The sequence below is a fragment of the Ammospiza caudacuta genome, chromosome 1 (assembly GCF_027887145.1).
Source record: "Ammospiza caudacuta isolate bAmmCau1 chromosome 1, bAmmCau1.pri, whole genome shotgun sequence".
NCBI classification, from domain to species: Eukaryota; Metazoa; Chordata; class Aves; order Passeriformes; family Passerellidae; genus Ammospiza; species Ammospiza caudacuta.
This window is the reverse complement of record NC_080593.1, coordinates 63,732,737-63,748,268: the sequence shown is the minus strand read 5'-3', so window position 1 is coordinate 63,748,268 and position 15,532 is coordinate 63,732,737. Positions and strand designations below refer to the sequence as shown.

Genomic DNA, 15,532 nt, shown 5'->3' with positions numbered 1-15,532 from the left:
TTTTTATTGATACCACTACAGTATTTTTATTTATTCTTAGCTTTTAAAATATACCATGAAGGTGCAATTCATATCCATAGTACATTTTCCACTTGTTTACTACTTGGTAGGTTTTACTTCTGACTGAAGTTTAGGAATTGGTGTGTATCTTGAACACCAAGTTAAAATCAAATAACAGAGGAAGTTCAAGCATTATGTTTCCAGTACCATTATTATCCCCAAGCTCATCATTAAATAAGAGTAGTTACTTTTCCATTAAGGGAGCAGAGAACACTACCTAATCCATAACAAACAACCACCATTCCTCTTCTTTCACCCCCAGTCTCAGCTGGCTCTTTATTAAATGTATTCAGAGAGAGAGAGCTAATATGCCTGACAGTGCATTTCTGAGCACATCATTCAGAAAAGCATGATCTCTCACATTTATCTCTCTGTCTCTTACACACACTGAACTATAGCATTCCAATCCCATTTATAGCCTTCTTGGTATGTCATGCTCTTTGAGGATATGCTTTTGTGTATTAAAAGAACTGCAGAAAAAATTACAGAACTAAATTTCTTTAAACATATAAGTTCCCATTACTGAAGCCTCCTTAATAAAAAAACCTCAGGAGTTTGAGAAAAACTTCCCCTCTGCCACCTGAAGTTTAATTAAATGCTGAAACCCATCACCTCAAAGAGAGAGACACATGCACAAGGACAGCAAAAACCTTCATTCTCCTACTCTGTGCCTGCAAGATGAAAGAGACTTGGAAGAGTCATGTAAAAGATTCTGTGCAAGTTTACAGAAATTTTTCCTGGTATGTTACTAATTACTGTGCCTTCAGACATTCAATTAAACAAGTGGAATACAGATTAGCACGCTGGTTTCAAATCACACAAAAGCACACCTTCCTCCCACAAACAAAGCACACAGGGTTGGTTAGCTGTCTTTATCTTTGCAAAGCATCCTCCACTGCTTCTCTGAGTGAAATCAGAGACCACAGTGTGTATGAAAACCGTTTCACACATATGACAGCATGCAAAAAGTTGTGCTGTTTAAGCAGCAGCCACAAGCTGGCTCCATGAGAGAACCAGTGCTGACAACCTGAGCTGATCTCTTGTCTCAGTGCCTGGGTTACTCCCCAGCTCCTCCAGCATCTCACCCCTGCCCAAATCCTGCCCTCACACCCCGGAGAGCCTGGGCTGGGAAACACCTCCCCAGCTGGGGCTTCAAGGTAAATCAGAATGGGGGAGAGGAGACACAGAGCTGACAGTTGTGCCTAGGAAGCTGGAAGGAGAGCAGCCCACCATCATCCACACAAGTCACTCCTACAGCTCCAGGGAGAGACTGCCCAACCTGCCCTCCCAGGATGCTCTGCAGGGAAACCTAGCTAGCTAACTAAGCTCTACCTTCCCAGCTGTACACCTTCCAGCAAAAGAACAGCAGAAACAATGAATCAGCGCAAAAATCATACAGTGCTTATTCCTTTTTTTAAAAACAAAACCAAAACCCAAAGCAACAAACAAAAAAACCAACCCAAAACAAAACAAACCCCAGCAAAACCCCAAAGAATACAACAAAAGCCTCAGAAAAAGCTTAAGGGAAACAAAATTGCAGGTGCTCCGCAGATAAGATAAAAATTATTCTTACAATTATTGAAATCAACTAATACTGATTGACAAGGGAACCAGTTTGCAGAGTCACTCACCCAGAAAAGTCTGTAGTGAGAATGCCATAATGAAAAATGTATATTCGGCTTATGTGGCACAGTGTGAGGTATCCCATGGCTACGACAAAGGAGTACCTAAAAACAGAACACACAGAACACACAGTTACCAACACAAGTACCAACAAGAACTAGAATCACTCAAATTGGGTTGGGCTTGTTTCGATTTTCTCAAATCAGATTGTTTAAAAGTCTGGAGCTATGCTACAAGACCTGGGAGAAATTCTCAAAGGGGGCTGATAGTTTTGTGTACCCAGCTGAAACCTTACAGAGGTGTCTCCTCATTCAGGGGGTAGAGAAAAAATGGAAGAAGAAATATGATCAATTCAAGTTGCAAAATTGAATTTTCAAAGCTCCCATCTTCACATATTATTTTGAAATTTCTGGTCCAACTTAAGTATTTGAAACCAGATGATACTGTATGTCATTCACTGAAGTTATCCACTGCATTTTGGTCTGTAAACGTTCTTTATTTACAACTCTTCCTCAGACCTAGCAAAGACTGAAATATTTCAAGCTTAAGGTATTCTCTCTCTCATAATTTTATATAAAGGCAGATGATGGCACATAGCTCAATCTTTTCAGCTCTCCATACTGAAGCACACCATCTTCCAGAAAAATCATAGAATCCGATAGTCTGGAAAGGACCTAGAAGATTACAGTACTTGAATATCTGTATATAGACCTTGCCCCGGTGGGTCCCGGTTGTTCTAAATGGGCTGCAGCTGTGATGTCCTTCATTGGGCGGCAGCTGTGGCTAATGAAGATAACTGGGATAAAAGGGGGTGGGCTGGCTGGTCAGGGAGAGTCTTGGAGGAGCCCTGATGAAGAAGCAAGAACAACACTGCTGTGAAGAGCTGCTTGTGAGAAAACCACCCAGAAGGTATGGGACTCTAGAAATATGATAACAGCCACATGATAACAACAAGTGGTGACCCCAGCGTGATAGAGACATGCAGCTGAGAGCTGTGATAGCCAAGAGCTGTGAAGAAGCATGGCCTTTGAGTCAGGAGCTGTGGATAAGACAGCCAAGAGCTGTAGGAGAGCATAGCATTTGACTTGAGGAGCTGTGATAGCCAAGAGCTGTGAGAATATGGCCTTTGAGCAAGGAGCTGTGTGTGTTGTATGTGGCCTTTGAGTCATGGGGAAATGTATGTATAGTAATGTGTCCTTTGAATCATAAGTAAAGTATATGTATTGAGTTGGGGAAATATAAGTGGCCTTTGAGTCACAGTGAAAGATATGTATTGTAGGATATGTAAAATCTGTTCCTGTAAGTAAATGAATAGGGGGAAATGTAGTAGAGGTGGCCTTTAAGTCCTAGTAAAATATCTGTATTGTACTTGAATATCTGTAAGGAAAAGGGGAAATATAGTACTTGAATATCTGTATATAGGCCTTGCCCTGGTAGGTCCCAGTTGTTCTTGATGGGCTGTAGCTGTGATGTCCTTAACTGGGTGGCAGCTGTGGCTAATGAAGATAACTGGGATAAAAGGGAGTGAGTTGGCCAGTCAGGGAGAGCCTTGGAGGAGCTCTGATGAAGAAGCAGGAACAACACTGCTGTGAAGAGCTGCTTGTGAGAAAACCACCCAGGAGGTATGGGACTCTAGAAATATAACAACAGAAGATCACTTCAGAAGCATTCCTTAGGTAGGATGTGATAAATTCGTTCTGCGTTTCAAGATGGTAGCACACTTCTGTTGGGCAGGGCAGTAGCATGGTTCTACCTTAATAGCTGAACAGTCTGAAGACTGAGAATATTGCAGTGTCTGCATAGGCAGATGCAGCCTTTCATACAAGTAACTGCTGCCTGTATTTACATGAGCCAGGAAGAGGATTCTGGGGAGAAAGGAACTGGATGGATGCTTGGAGATAGACTGACACATGAAGCAAATTACACCATGCAATAGAGAGCTGCGACACCAGAATGAAAGGCTGGCACCACAGGGACAGGCCAGGACCAGGTCTGCTGGTATCCTCCATAGCTGAGGTTATTGTTCTGTGGTATCCATGCAGGGCAGAAGAGGCAAAGACCAACAGACTGCAGAAGGAGATGGCACATCCTGCGTGCCTGGTAGGGCTGAGCCTTGGGGGCTGGTCAGCACACATTGCCAAGAAGTATCCTCCACAGACCCATGGCACCTACCACAGGGGAGAACTAAAGGTGAAATCAGACAAGAGGAGACAGCAGACAGCTGAAAAAGAGCCAGGCCTTTGTCAAATTATGGCTGGTTTTAAAAGAAATGAGTTTTTCCTCCCTGGGGGCTAATAAGCTGCAGTGTGAGTGACAGTGATGGATCACAAGGCAACCTGCAGGTCATGTGGCCCACAGCAAACAGCTGGATGAAAGGCAGACTAAAGGGATATGACAGATTCTTTAGGAGATTCAGAGTAGAATTTATGGTATTTTATCTGGGTCAGGCATCCAGTCCTGCCTCAGCAAGGTCCTTGGGTTCCCCTCTCATCAAGGGAGAATGGCAAGCATCCATCCAAAGGCGAGTCAGACATGTAACAGCGAGAGACAAGATGAAGGATCTAAAATAAGCCCCCATGCTGAGGTGCAAAGCACTTAGACTGAAACAGGGGGCAAGCAGGGAGAGATACACTGAGCTGCTGCTGCAGCTGGGAGCATTTCTGATGCTGGATTAATTCATCCATTTATAGGCCTTGAAGGCTAGCAGCTTCACCAGAGAGCAAACTAGCAAAAAATAACCATGGAAAAGAGAATGAAAGTTAAATTATGCAGTTGATTTAATTTGTTCTCTTCCACTGTGTTTTTATGAGGGAATAAAGAGCCAAGTCTTGAAGCCCCACTCTGAGGGATCTGTTTCCATGTATGAACAGGTCCAGACCTTCAAGTGCCCTTGTTCAAGCTTACTCTCAGCTGGTTTGAATATGTTGTTACTTTGCCAAAATTAACAATGTGGGTGCACTTTGAATTACACTGCTATGGCTAGTAGACCACAACAGAAATTCCTAACCCAGTCCTCCCTCAGAACTCCTGAGGTTTTTCAGCATGTTGGATGGACACTTCACATTGACTCAAATCAACACTTGACTGTCTTGCAGCAGTGAGTGACGTTATATGAACTGGCTTGATCTGTGTTTCAGTCTAAAGCTGTTTTGTTTCCAAGGGGTTTCCCATGGAAGCTGTGTCCTTTTCCTTATCACCACTCCACCTTGTCTGGGAAGATGTAAATAACTAGTGGATGATTCCTTTGTACACTTGGTTCTTCTGATCTACAGCCACTAACTCCTGCATTTCCCCCCATGACAGGCAGGGACAATGACCACGAAACCATAATACAAGCTTGTAACACCTTTTTATTTTGGTCTCTGGATGGCATTTCTTTAACAAACATTGTCCAATTGCCTTTCTTTTTTATGACATTATTAATTATCTCTAGACTTCTGGGTTTTACACTGGGTGAGAGGGTAGAAAAAAATATCTCATTAATGCCCTATCTTGCTGGTGCAAAATGCAAGTAACTGCTGTAGACAGAATTGCTTTTTATAGTTCACATTTCTGAATAATATTAGAAAAATCATAAGTAGGGTTCCCATTTAGATATTAGAGAGGGGTCTCTTCAGGAAAAAAAAGGAGGATGAGAGGATTATCAGACCATCAGATTCTCAGACAGCCCTGGCCTTGAAGGCAAGTGTAGAAAAGGTTTCCATTCCCCAGCCCAGATTTATGTGGATTCTGAGCATTCAGGAGCAGCTGCAGAGACAGCCAGACAGTGCAGAGACAGAAAACACCTGTCACACACCCAAACCATAAGCTTCTGCTTTAAGCAATAACAGTTCTGGTATTTTCTACTTTTTCACAAAGCCCAGTACCAAAAGCAAGACCTCATTTTGTGGATCACTAAGCTAAGCTGCCTCAGTGACCTTACTTGAACAACCTAACTCAAGAATAAGTGGAAAATACCTAAAGGCCAAACAGCAATGGGGAAAACACATTAAAAAGGATTATAAATTGCAATCTGGAAGAATACAAGACCAAGGAGAACATGACTTCATTATGCTTAAAAAAATCAAAGGTTTGTCCATAAATTATTATGCTTGCAAAAGTCAAATTTTGAGGCCAGCAATTTCATAGGAAAAAGCAATACATCAACCCAAAAACCCACAAATTGAGATTACAGCTGCTTCTGTAACTCCATGAAAAAAGCTTCTGCAAGTAACTGGGAAAGAAAAGAAGGGAAGGAAAGAAGAAAAGGTGGTTCTAAAAACTCCTCGCGATTCTCCCTGAAAGCAGAGAAGTTATCAGAGGGGCAGCTGTAGACTTGCAGCCACATCAGCTCACCTGTGGATGTTGGGAATACTCGCCATGTTCATAATGCCATAGTTCATCATCACCAGGACAAAAAGATGAATGGAATACCTTGAAGACAACAAAATGATTATTTAGATAATTTCTATTTTACCTGGAAGTGCTGGCAGTTCAGAGCAAGAGAATATTTTTTCCATGCAAATGACATTGATGTGATGTCATATCAGGCTACCAGTGAACCTGGATTACCACAGGGCATCTTTATAGCCTGACTATCCAACACAGACTGATACTTATTAAAAAGATAGTATCCGTATGTTTAACTGAAAGAGTAGCCTGGCTCAAAGTGCACATTCAAGTTGGATACATCTTTTCCAGAAGAGGTATCGTCACAGCAGACTGGTGTGGCCTTAACTTCCAGAACAAACATCACAAATTAAATTAAATACTTCACTTAAAAATACTTTTATGAGTCACTTTACTTTGAGGGTTTGGAATGGTTATGTTGGTTAGGATATTTTTTTAAGGTAGCATTAAGAGCCTTCAGATTAAAAAGATGTAATACAAAAAAGCTGATGTGAAGTTTAAAATTATTTTTACCCAAGTCTTGTCTAAATGGTGACTGAATACTCACCATCCAAAGCAGAAGACAGCAAAGTATATTCCAAAGAGGGTGGCAAATGCGTGGCGAACAGCAGAGCTGGCATGACTGGGACTCAAGTAAATACGAAACCAAAACGCAGCCAAAAGTGCAAACAGTTGACAGGCCACAAAATTGATCTGTAAAAGACAAGCAAAACAAAAAACTGTTTTGATTCTTGGAGGAGGAGGGGGAGGATTCTCCCTGTTCTCAGAACAATTAAGAGCAGAGGTAAGAAAAGGGGGGGAAATCATCAGAGCTAGGAATCTTTCCCTTCTCAGCATTCTCACTTGTGAACTCATGTGGTAACTTTCCTCGGCCAGTGACAGAAGGGATTAAACAGCCACATGTGACAGCCAAGAGCTGTGAGAATATGGCCTTTGAGCAAGGAGCTGTGGGTGTTGTACATGGCCTTTGAGTCATGGGGAAATGTATGTATTGTATTGAATATCTGTATAGTACTTGAATATCTGTAAGTAAAAAGAAAAGGGGGAAATATAGTAGGAGTCCTAGTAAAATATCTGTAGTGTATAAGTGGCCTTGCCCCGATCCTAGTTGTTCTAAATGGGCTGCAGCTGTGATGTCCTTAACTGGGCAGCAGCTGTGGCTAATGAAGATAACTGGGATAAAAGGGGGGTGGGCTGGCCAGTCAGGGAGAGCCTTGGAGGAGCCCTGATGAAGAAGCAGGAACAACACTGCTATGAGAAAACCACCCAGAAGGTATGGGACTCTAGAAATATGATAACAACAATATGAATACAACAGGCACACAGCCTGAAGCAGATGAGGAAGGTCAGGCTCCAGCTGCCCCAGGGTACAGCTGGGCTCTGGTGGTTCTCGCTCTCCTTGGAGCAAGGCTCCGCTCTGCTGCCAGCCTGCCCAGGTGCAGGGCACATCACTCCCTTTCTCAATCCTCTTGGCGAGGGGTAAGGGGCAGGAAGCAGTCTGGGACTGAAATATTACCCCAGCACCTGACTGTCCCCCACCCCAACACAAGGGCAAGATCAACAATGCTGATGTAACACTGCTCACTAGCAGCGAGAACAGGGCAGCCACGCTAGCTGAATTCCTCCATTCCACAGCATCTTCCACACAGGCCTTCCAATTCCCCATTGTTTTGTGGTTTGAGTGCAAACAACTTTGCTCTGCCATCCAGCAGACACCTAAAGGAATATGCTTCTCAAATGTTCTTTGATTACTGCATGTGAAAATCAGTCTGGCCTCGCTGCAAGGAGGTATGGATGGCAGTGGGAGCACAAGACATGCAGAGGGCAAACAGGACAGGAGTAGAGGCTGCTCTTGTCAGGCACAAGGACAAGCAAAAGCCTCAGTGTCCTCCCGAGCAAAACTGACATCACGCTGCCTTCTTCAAGTCACCTTCTCTTTGATGCCCTCAGCAAAAATCCCAGAAGTCAGAGGAAAAACAGATCAAAGTCACAGTCAAAACAGAGCCAGGAGCTGTCTCTAACAGAGCAAATACACCACTGGGATACAACATCCTTAAGTCCAGCCTGGACCCTGGACAGCTGGAGGTAAATTCATTTATTCAGTCACAGTGTCACAGTTCTTTTGTTTTTTCTTCTTCTTTTTAATCTTTTGGGGTTTTTTTTAATTCACCCTGAGCTCTTCAGCAGCAAGTCATCCCAGACCAAGCAAAACTAAGCAGGCTGCAACATTTAAGCAATCACTTGGATTAGAGGATTATCCGAAGCTATCAGTTCAGGACAGAATAATACATCTCACTCGGAAATGCTCTGACATGCTGGCTGTCCAGGGCTGGTTGGATTCTGCCAGGCTTCTTGTCAAAAACATTTACAATGCGTTTAACAAGATACTATAGCCCCAAAGTGCTTTTATTCTGGTGGACCACGTCCAACGTGGTGTTGGCTGTTCATGAAAATGCTTCCATTAAAGGTTTGTTGGCTCCATTGGTGCAGTTGCTCTATTTCAGTGATGCAGGCAGTCATGCAATAGAATAATGCAATAATTTAAATATTTAGGTATGTTGAATTCTAGTTGTTTGGAGCAGAGACAATATCAATTTATTTCTTGCTCATGCAAGCAAGCAGCATTTATAATAAACAGTATCACAGAATTATAACCAAAGCAAGTACTTTTCATTTTTAGTGCAAGACCTGGAGAACAAAAAGAACAAAATTGCACAGGTCTCACAAAATCCAGATGCTGTAGTAGAAATCCTGAACTTGTCTGTTGCCATAGAGTTACATTCAAAATGCTAACCTTGCTCCCACCCTTCCACAGACAGGGATGCAGCAGAAAATGCTGAAGCCCCTACAGGGCTGCTCTGATTGCATCCTTTCCAAGCAAGTGGAAGAGCCTTCAGATTAAAAAGATGTAATCCAAAAGAGCTGATGTGAAGTTTAAAATTATTTTTACCCAAGTCTTGTCTAAATGGTGACTAAGTACTCACCACCCAAAGCAGATGACAGCAAAGTATATTCCAAAGAGGGTAGAAAGTGTCAAGATTCTCCCTCACAGGGAGAAGACTGATGGGTGCCAGCTCATCAGTGACAATTCAGTGAACCTTAATCCCCCCATCCTGCTCCAGCTTGGGGTCACACTGGCACATCCAGTGCAGCTCAACTCTGTGGCATGCAGAGCTTCTCTGATCTGGAGTAAAGAAGGAAAGTGCAAAGACTCACAGAAACTGATGTGGTTGGTTGTTTGAAAGACAATACCCCCTCTGTGCAGCACCACTCACAGAAACTTTACACCAGGAAAAGCCATCACGATAAGCAGGCATTTGCTTTTTACTTTCACTCAGCCCCTGTAAGCCCAGTTTGAGATGTTAAGGATGCTGGGATCTCAGAGGCTCACACACACACAGCATAAGGAAAGTGCAAGAACCCAGAGCAGACACACTTGTAGCATTATTTAAACAGCGAAGGCAGGGAATGACAGTGGCAGCAGCAGCAGATAATGTGGCAGAGACTTAATCACAAGCAGCTCAGCAGCCTCACATACACGTGCTCCTGCTTGCCTTGGCCTTTGAGTATGTGTTACCTGTGCTACCAACCATGCCACTGTCACACCTGCATTTTGTTGTGCAAATGAACCAAGACAATTAACCCAGACTCCATGCTCTTTCAGCAAGTGTCAGTGCAAAGCCTTGTACCAGGCCAAAACATCACCCTCATGTTTCAATGAGTTTTTGGTTTCTAAGGGTTGTTCCTGCACAGCAGCCAAACATCACAGGCCCAATGCACTCAGCAAGCAATAATCTGGCAATGGACCAGACTTGCTCTGTTCTACACTGTGGAGATTCTCAGTTCAGTTGAAGAGAATTCTTCCCAGCTTCAGGCCTGGGAAACTTACAGAGGAAGAATGAAAACAATTATTATCTCTCTTTCTGTTCAGGTTACTTATAGATATGTACCTTCAGAGTGTGCTATTCATAGATCACCAGTACTACACAAGGGAATAGAGGGATGCAACAGCTTTTCATATAACCTCCTCTACTTAGTTATTTCTAGGTACCATTTTAAACACATGCAGTGTTCACATGCATGCACACAAAGGCTGACAGTTCATCTGACAGAGACTTTACTGCATTCTATTTGACATTAGTTTTATCCTTCATTCTACATACTTAAGGCATCCAAGTAAACAGATCCCTAAGAATTTAACAAATGTTGTGCTGCATCACAAGTGAACTAAGTCACACTTTCCTTCCTTTCCCTTTCCAAAGAGAAAAGGATTCATACTATTCCCTTTTGGTTATTTCCACTGTTGCTAAAAACACTTTATAAACAGAAAATTCAGGGCTTCTGAACACTGATGAATGGTGTCCAGGCAAAAACAACATGGAAATAAAAATTATATGCCAATTAACCTTTTACAGCATTGCAAGCCATTTGACACATGCTTTTAGCTAGCCACATCTCTTTGGTGTTGCCACCAAAATTTTGCACATCTGCTTTCAAGATTGCTAGCAGAAAGGAAACACCTTTGCTTTTTACAGTCACTTTCTTCCATGCTCTAGAGAATAAGAAGTAATAAAATTAGGAATCAGAGCACATGATATGGTGCCAAAAGAAGACAGTATCTTCCTTTCATTTTCCATGATTGAACACTGGAAGACAGAAAGGCAGTCTCATCACAGTATTCTGCAACGACATCTGGAAGACTTGTGTCTGAGTCACAGCCAGCTGGAGACAGCCTTGCAATACAGAAACAAGATATCCACACTTCTGGAGAGAGAGAAAATCTGGAACAGCTCCAGTGCAACCGAGTCGATCATTATTGTTGTCTGCTTAATTAATCCTTTAATTCTTTATTAGTCTCAACTTTAAAAGGCTTGATGGATCCAGAGCAGGTATGAACAACAAAGGAAAAAAATAAACTGTAGTTCCTCCTCGTATTCTTTCAAATTCTGTAGTAGCAATAACTCAGCAGTGATGTTTAGATAGCAAATCTGAGTTTTACACAAAGTTAGCAATCAGGTCAAACCAACCCACCAAGCACCCATGATGTTGATGCAAGAATAGCCAAACACAGTGGTTTCAAGATCCCCCTATTGGACTGTGCTGTAATCCAATCCCTCAAAGCACATAAAAGGTCAGTCCCATCTGTCCTGAGCCTTTGTATCTTCTCCCATTTTTAACAGGATGAAACCTGGCAAACACTGGACTGGTGCTGTGTGAAGGGGAAGCACTAACTCCTAGGGATTTGGAGCCACCTTTTCAGTCATCTCCATCAACAGGCAGGGCCTTTCACATAGCAAGTCATCTCCTCAACTTCCTAACCACTCTCAGAGGAAATCCATACAATTTTTTGCTCAGTATTTTATTTGATCCAATTAACCATATGCAAGTGGGCACTTCTAAGGGCAAATGCCAGCTGGCGAATCACAAAATAAAGGTTCCAAATACCTGGAGTTAAATAGGTGCATCTAAAAATTTCACTCTTTGCAGGACATGAGCCTGATGTTGATAACACTGAATAGGAGCAATTATCACTTTTTGTGTTGGGGGCAAAATGGCTCCATGGTGAAGGCTGGGAAGGAGGAAAAAAAACATCAAACAAAAGTAGTAACTTGTCAAATCCCTATAACAGGAAAGCCATGGAGCCATAGAGGATTTCCAAAGAGAGAGGTAAAGTGTTGCTTAGTACACTGAAAAATTACTGAGAAAAAATTCCACAAAAATCTGAAAAGGAGAAAAGAGAAAGTGCCTTTCCTAGCTAGAAATTCTTGAGATAGGAAACAGAAACTATGAGAGGAGACAAAATCTGACTATACACCTTTATACCAAATCATTACCAAGAGTTTTGGTCACTGCTTCTTGTAGTTGAAGGTAGGCTACTGATAACCCATTTCAGGAAGTTTCAGTTCTGCTCACCCCATAAGCCTTGCATCTGCAAATCTCCCTGTTTGAAAAAGTGGCAATACACAGTTGAGAGTTACTAGATCACACTCTAGGAAGAGATAGTTAAGTACAAACACATAGCCTCTTATTTTAGGGCTTTTAACCTTTTCCTTACAGTTAAGTATCAGAAGGAAATATCCTGCATTCAGTTATGACCACAAAAATACTTTCTTTTCCCTCTGTTACATTTTTCCTCCCTTAGGCTTGCAGAAAATTTGATCTCACTTTCCAGAAATCTAGGAGGATATAACAAATTGACCACACGTTTCTCTCCAAACTCCAAATGCCAATTAAGTCCATTACCCAAATCAGACCATCCTCTGTAAGCAAAACTCCTGTTAATGCTGTTACTCTGGCAATCACTACAATCAGTCACACTGCTAACTTGCCCCTTGTTGATGACAAGGTGCTGATGTGTCCTCAAGGGCACAGTCTGTGGATAAAAAATAGGCATATTGCACATTTACACATTCCCAGAGAGAGGTACAAGTGTGTTTGAGCACAGCTAGGCTGTCAGAATATTCCCAGCCAGCATCCAGGTCCATGTCCACTTCTACATGTAGCAGATGATGCAGTTGGGTTAGAGATATGGCAGAAGATGCCTCTAATTTATTCCAGACCTTGGATTTATCAGCCAAATGAGAGAATAAAAGTTTAAATCTGCATTTCATTTGCTGAACAGAAGTGTGAGAGCAGAGGCCTCTCATGGTGGTTCAGTATAAAGATGAAGTTACATCTCATGGTGAAGATACTCTGTTGCCATGTACTAATGAGCTTCTAAGCACTGCTTTAGAAGATTGCTACAAGGTTTTTATCATAAATTAGACTTTCTCCTCTATTCACAGACTTAGCACAGACAACCAGACATCTCTTTTCAGTATTTGGAAAAGCGTAAAGAACCTTGCTAACAGAAACTACTGCCAGCTCAAGTCAAACCACTGTCTGTGGAGTACAACAGTGCTTGGGTAGTATTTTGGAAAGGGAATGCCATTACAAAGCATTCCACTCTGCCAGAGATCAGACCCATCTTCCAGGGTGATGCCTTTCTTCCAAAGAATAAAACAAGAGCTACAGAAATGCAGTAATTTGTTTTCCATGTTTAAAAGATTATTTTGCACATATAACCAAAGACACCTGGCAAACAACATATTTAAGTTCACTTTGCAGGAGACATTTCTACTTTGATGTTGAAAAACAGACCTGCTGTTATTATAGCATTTCATAACATCAAAAGTGTGATATTTAGAAGGGGCGTGTTAAGAATGAGAGATGGAATAGTCTTTAATCAGATCTCAAAGATATCTGATACTTGCTGAAATTTCTCAAAATATTTTGATCTTTCAGACTATTTTTATGAACTATAAGGACAAATATCCTCTGCAGAGATCATTCAGCTCTACACAGGGAGGGGACAAGCACCTCCAAAAAGGAGGGCAATACCATAGAGACCATGTCAAGTTTCCCACTGCTAGAGTTCTGACCCAGGCTTCCATGGAGGAAAAGGATTTGTGTAACACAGTTCATGCAGTTCCCCTTACTGCCCACAGTGGTATTGCTTTGCACAGAGCTCAGTGCACTGGGAGCCAGCACAAAGAGGCTTTTATTTGTAAAGGAAGCAGAACTGACTGTCACTTGCAGGACGCTGTATCTTCTGTTCATAGCCAGGCACTGCAGACTGCAATCAGCGTGGATCAGAGGGGAGAAAAATTAACTTACATTGGGGAAATACTGATTCCACTGCTGACATGTCACATCTCCAGAACTATACAGAAACAGCTTATTTCTCTGGCTTTGTGTTGTAGGAGTCCTATGGAAGATTTTGGGGGGGCAGAGGCAAAGGCTTGAAAACAGAATTTCTGTCATGGGAGAGACAGAGACAGAAAAAAAGCATGTATGCATGACTAATTAAAGATTATTGTCCTCTTCAGAAGCAGCACTAAGTTGTCACAGCCTTGGCATTTTTTGTGCAGTTGGATGAAGAAAATGGAGTTGGTGAAGTCGAATATACAAAACTGACAGTATTTTGGCTTGTTGTGCTGTTTTCCTGGGTAAATTCTGTTTCCCTACTTACAGGGTCAAATATCCTTCCATGATTTAGACTGTAAACTTGAAACAGATGTTCTTTCTGGATTACCTCTATGAAACCACTAGCAGAATAATCACTAGCAGGACACAAAATATAATTAAAGATTAAACCCTGAGTCATCAAAAATTTTAAAGGAAAAACATTTAAGTCAAAAGTAAGCTTGAGAAGTCAAATCTACATCATAATGCTAAGTCACACTCCCATACTCTTACCTTTGATAAATTTAATACGTGGACCTGATCCAAAAACAGCTTTAGCTCATTGTCAACAGCTCTCACATTGAGCTGTAATGACTCTGTATGTTGAGCAGATGTTTAAGCAATGATCATTTCTGTGCAGCAACGTTCTGCCACTACCTGTACCTCATTAATTACTGCTCTCTCAGCAAGTGATGCCAAATGATGAAATTCCCTTGTATCTAAGATAGTCAGCACTAATTCCTACCTGTAATAGGAACAGCAGGAAAATCAAACAATCTGGAGCCTTAAGTCATCCTGGTGGTTCTTTTAAACCAGAATGCCTCTAGGTTATTAGAAGATCTGTCTTGCTTCTTCAGACTGCTCAGCAGAGAGGCAGCACACTAATAACAGTACCTTAAGTCCAAAAATACTTAAAAAGAATAATTTTACATACTTCTATGCAGGTGGGGTATTTCACAGTATTACGTGTCAGACATGTCTAAAAGCAGAACTACAGCTAGAAGGTCAGAGTATAGAGAATAATTTAATAAGAAAAGGAAAAGAGGATTGAAGTGTTGTTATCCAAACAAGAAGTTTGGCACACCAAAAAAAAAATCCCAACAAAATTAGCAAGCAAAAAAACCCAATACCAGAACTACCAGCCTTGCTTCTTCACAAAAGAGTCCCTTGGATCAAGAACTTTTGATAGGAAAGATGGCATCTTGTACCATCTGCCCTCTATCACCACATCACTCCATCACTCCAGCTCTTCTGTCAGGTATGCTCAGAAGGCCCCACTTAAACATATGTAAAGTTAGGAGAGAGATGCTTAAGTGAAAACTAACAGAAACATAGAAAATACCTACAGGAGACTAAGATACAACAAAGCAGACACCTGAGTCCTGCAAAGCCTTCTCTGAAAGTCCCTAGAACTCTAAGAAGTTCCCAGGGGGGGATCACCACAGCACTGCTTCCCCCCTCTCTTTCTAAGCCACCTGCAGGGCTCAGCACCTATCTGGAGCTTGGATCCTTCCATAATCATTAAATACACCACTTCCCCACCTTTTTCTCACAAAGGAGTTCTTGGGTAACAGATACTGACCCCAGCTAGTCTTTTCAGAAGTGATGAATGCCCCAAATCCCAAACAGGTATTTCCACACCTCCTCTCAAGAGCACTGCTGAGCTCCCAATCCACAACACGGTGTCCCTTCATCCACCACAGACAAGGGATGGACACCACAGCACCAAAAAGGA

General features: G+C 42.0%; 1 protein-coding gene across 1 annotated transcript in view; it reads right to left on the bottom strand.

Moving 5' to 3' along the window:
• MBOAT1 (membrane bound O-acyltransferase domain containing 1) overlaps window positions 1-15,532 on the bottom strand; it is a 56,798-nt gene that overhangs the window by 26,274 nt on the left and 14,992 nt on the right. Inside the window, exons 2-4 of the mRNA XM_058804998.1 lie at window positions 6,620-6,765; window positions 6,019-6,096; window positions 1,692-1,787 (exon numbers count right to left, since the gene is read on the bottom strand). Coding sequence (XP_058660981.1) covers window positions 1,692-1,787; window positions 6,019-6,096; window positions 6,620-6,765 — 320 coding nt within the window. The remainder of the gene's footprint in view (window positions 1-1,691; window positions 1,788-6,018; window positions 6,097-6,619; window positions 6,766-15,532) is intronic.